Raw genomic sequence first — 2,433 nt, 5'->3', positions numbered from 1 at the left:
CATCACAGCTGACAGCAACCTCCAGCTCTTGGCCTTAGGTGATTCTCTTGCCTCAGCCTCCTGAGTAGCTGGGACTACAGGCGCCTGCCACAACATTCGGCTATTTTTTTCATTACCGTTTGGCTGGGGCCGGGTTTGAACCTGCCACCCTCGGTATATGGGGCTCGCGCCCTACTCACTGAGCCACAGGCACCGCCCCATTTTGAGTCATTTTTAATTTTCATAGAAGGAAGTCCACTTTCTGGCAATCTGGATAAAAGATTAAAGGGCACAAATCTGTTGGCAGAAAGGCAGCTCAAGAGACTATGGCTAGCTACAGTTCAAGTCAAAGGTAATAATGAGCTAAAAAATTCAATGGCAGGTGCACAGGGTGGGAAGGAAGGAATGGATCAAGAGGTAAATGCAGAGAGTAAATCTCTAAGATTTATAGACCAGTTAAGTGTAAACAATAAAGTTGAAAGGATGACTTCTAAATTTTCCCTGAGTTGTATCTACAGTGGTGTGTTTGTCATGATAAGTAATGTAGTAGGAAAAGCAGTTTTCAGTGCTATTGTTTGGGGGCAGTAGTGGTAAAGTTCAGTTATAGAAATACTTAGTTTACGATACAGAAGAGTGAGTATCCATACAGAAGGATTAAGTTGGCAATTAAATAGAAGTAGCTACAGAACTGAGAGAAACCATGGGCAGAGTTGAAGCTGTTTAAGGAAAATGTGTAGATTGAAGAGAAGTCCAAAGACTTGGGCTTGTAGTCCATAAACACAAACAATCTATCCTCCCAAAACACCCACTGCATGCTATTTCCTTTCTTTAAAATAAACAGAGCCCCTAAAGTAAAAGGACCTCATTTTAATTTCTGAACAGACCTGGTAAAGTAAGTGTTCATAGTACATCACAGTAAATCTTCAGTAAATGTAACTAAATGAACTTAGAAAGTTAAGCTAATATTGCTGAGTTTTAAGATGTATTATCCTACTCAACTTAGTGGAAAGCATACAATTTAACATTGAGCCTTTACTATAGTAAATATTAAAAAATGTTGTATGCTATTAAAAATTTCACATTTACATTTTAGATCATTTACCTTTCATCACAGTAAGAAAACTTCATATCCAGGCTGTGTCGACTGAGAAAAGTCTTGCTATCTAAAGGAATTTCAATGTTTGATGGGTGAGGAATGGGCTCACAAATCAGCACCAAGCACGTCATGGGTGGCTTCTTGTACCCACACTGAGACTGGTTATTGTTGGTATCATATACGTGAATGTGGCCTGTGCAGTGAAGCACCTGTGCATGAAGAAGAAAAGTATTAAAAAAAATGTATAGTGCTAGAAAAAAAATGAAATGCAGACATAAGTAGTTGAGTCTGATGGGACTCGTTTTGAGCCTTCACAGAATTTACTGTCACTAGTGGATTTAACCATATTTTCCCACAACTCCACCTCGACCTCCTCTCCAGCACCACAGATTACTCTTTAGATAGTCCTCTGGTCTACGTCTGGGTTGCTTTTTCATTCAACCAGTCATCAGAGCTGTTTGATAGTTATTTTTTGCTTTGATGACCATGTTGCAACACTGAACAAAGAAATGAAATAATAATGAATAGAGAGTTAAATTCTAACATGATTCAGATTGCGTAGTTGTTGAAGGCAACTGATAAATTACTTGGTAATCTGTCCTCCACTTTTTGGTTTGTGCCTCACGTTGGTGTATCACTATGGTGTTTGGATTGGGGACCACACACAAATTAGTGAAAGTGAAAATAGTAATTCTGTAAACAGTAGGGAACAACTGTAAATCTTTCTTCTTAATTCTAAAGTTATCCTTATACTAGCAATGTCCTGCAAGTATGAGTTTATCTACAAAGGGAGTACGTTGTCACTTAGAAATCCTTTCTCCTTACCTTCCATGTTGCAGACTTTATGTTCATAGTTCTCCCTCGACTGGTTAAAGTACACTTCATTCTGAGAAAAAAGCTTCGCTGTGTGTTTTGCTCTTTACCTTTTTTCACAGGACCTAATGAAAGCATGGAGTAAAGTTGTAAAAGAGAACTAAACAAACAAATTTGTTATAATAAAATTAACACAGTGCCGGCTCCCAGATGAACTGAACAACACCTGTGCAATTAAAAGTCTCAGCATGAACAATGACTCTCAATCCCTTCCACTCAAACCCATCCAAGAGCTCTGACACATTCTACTTAGTGAATGATTTACAAGACTCAGTGGTTCCCCAAGTTGGTGGGAGAAGAATCCATATTTAGGATAATAGTTAATCATTCATGTCGGTAAACTTGGTATGAGTTGTCTCTTAACCGTACCATCAGTGTACTATGTATAACCATGCCCCAAAAGAGAACTTCTGCAAACTTCCTATATCAACTTTCTTTTTAACAGCAAATAGCAGTTTTATACATCTGATTTTTTTTTTTTTTTT

General features: G+C 38.1%; 1 protein-coding gene across 3 annotated transcripts in view; it reads right to left on the bottom strand.

Annotated features, from left to right (window-relative positions):
* HIF1A (hypoxia inducible factor 1 alpha subunit) overlaps positions 1-2,433 on the bottom strand; it is a 43,986-nt gene that overhangs the window by 13,509 nt on the left and 28,044 nt on the right. For all 3 annotated transcript variants that reach the window (XM_023515887.1, XM_012807982.2, XM_023515888.1), the window contains exons 5-6: positions 1,901-2,013; positions 1,082-1,284 (exon numbers count right to left, since the gene is read on the bottom strand). In XM_023515887.1, coding sequence (XP_023371655.1) covers positions 1,082-1,284; positions 1,901-2,013 — 316 coding nt within the window. The remainder of the gene's footprint in view (positions 1-1,081; positions 1,285-1,900; positions 2,014-2,433) is intronic.

The sequence above is a fragment of the Otolemur garnettii genome, unplaced genomic scaffold, assembly GCF_000181295.1.
Source record: "Otolemur garnettii isolate 467f Iridium unplaced genomic scaffold, OtoGar3 scaffold00081, whole genome shotgun sequence".
Lineage (NCBI taxonomy): Eukaryota > Metazoa > Chordata > Mammalia > Primates > Galagidae > Otolemur > Otolemur garnettii.
This window is presented reverse-complemented; position numbering and strand designations above follow the sequence as displayed.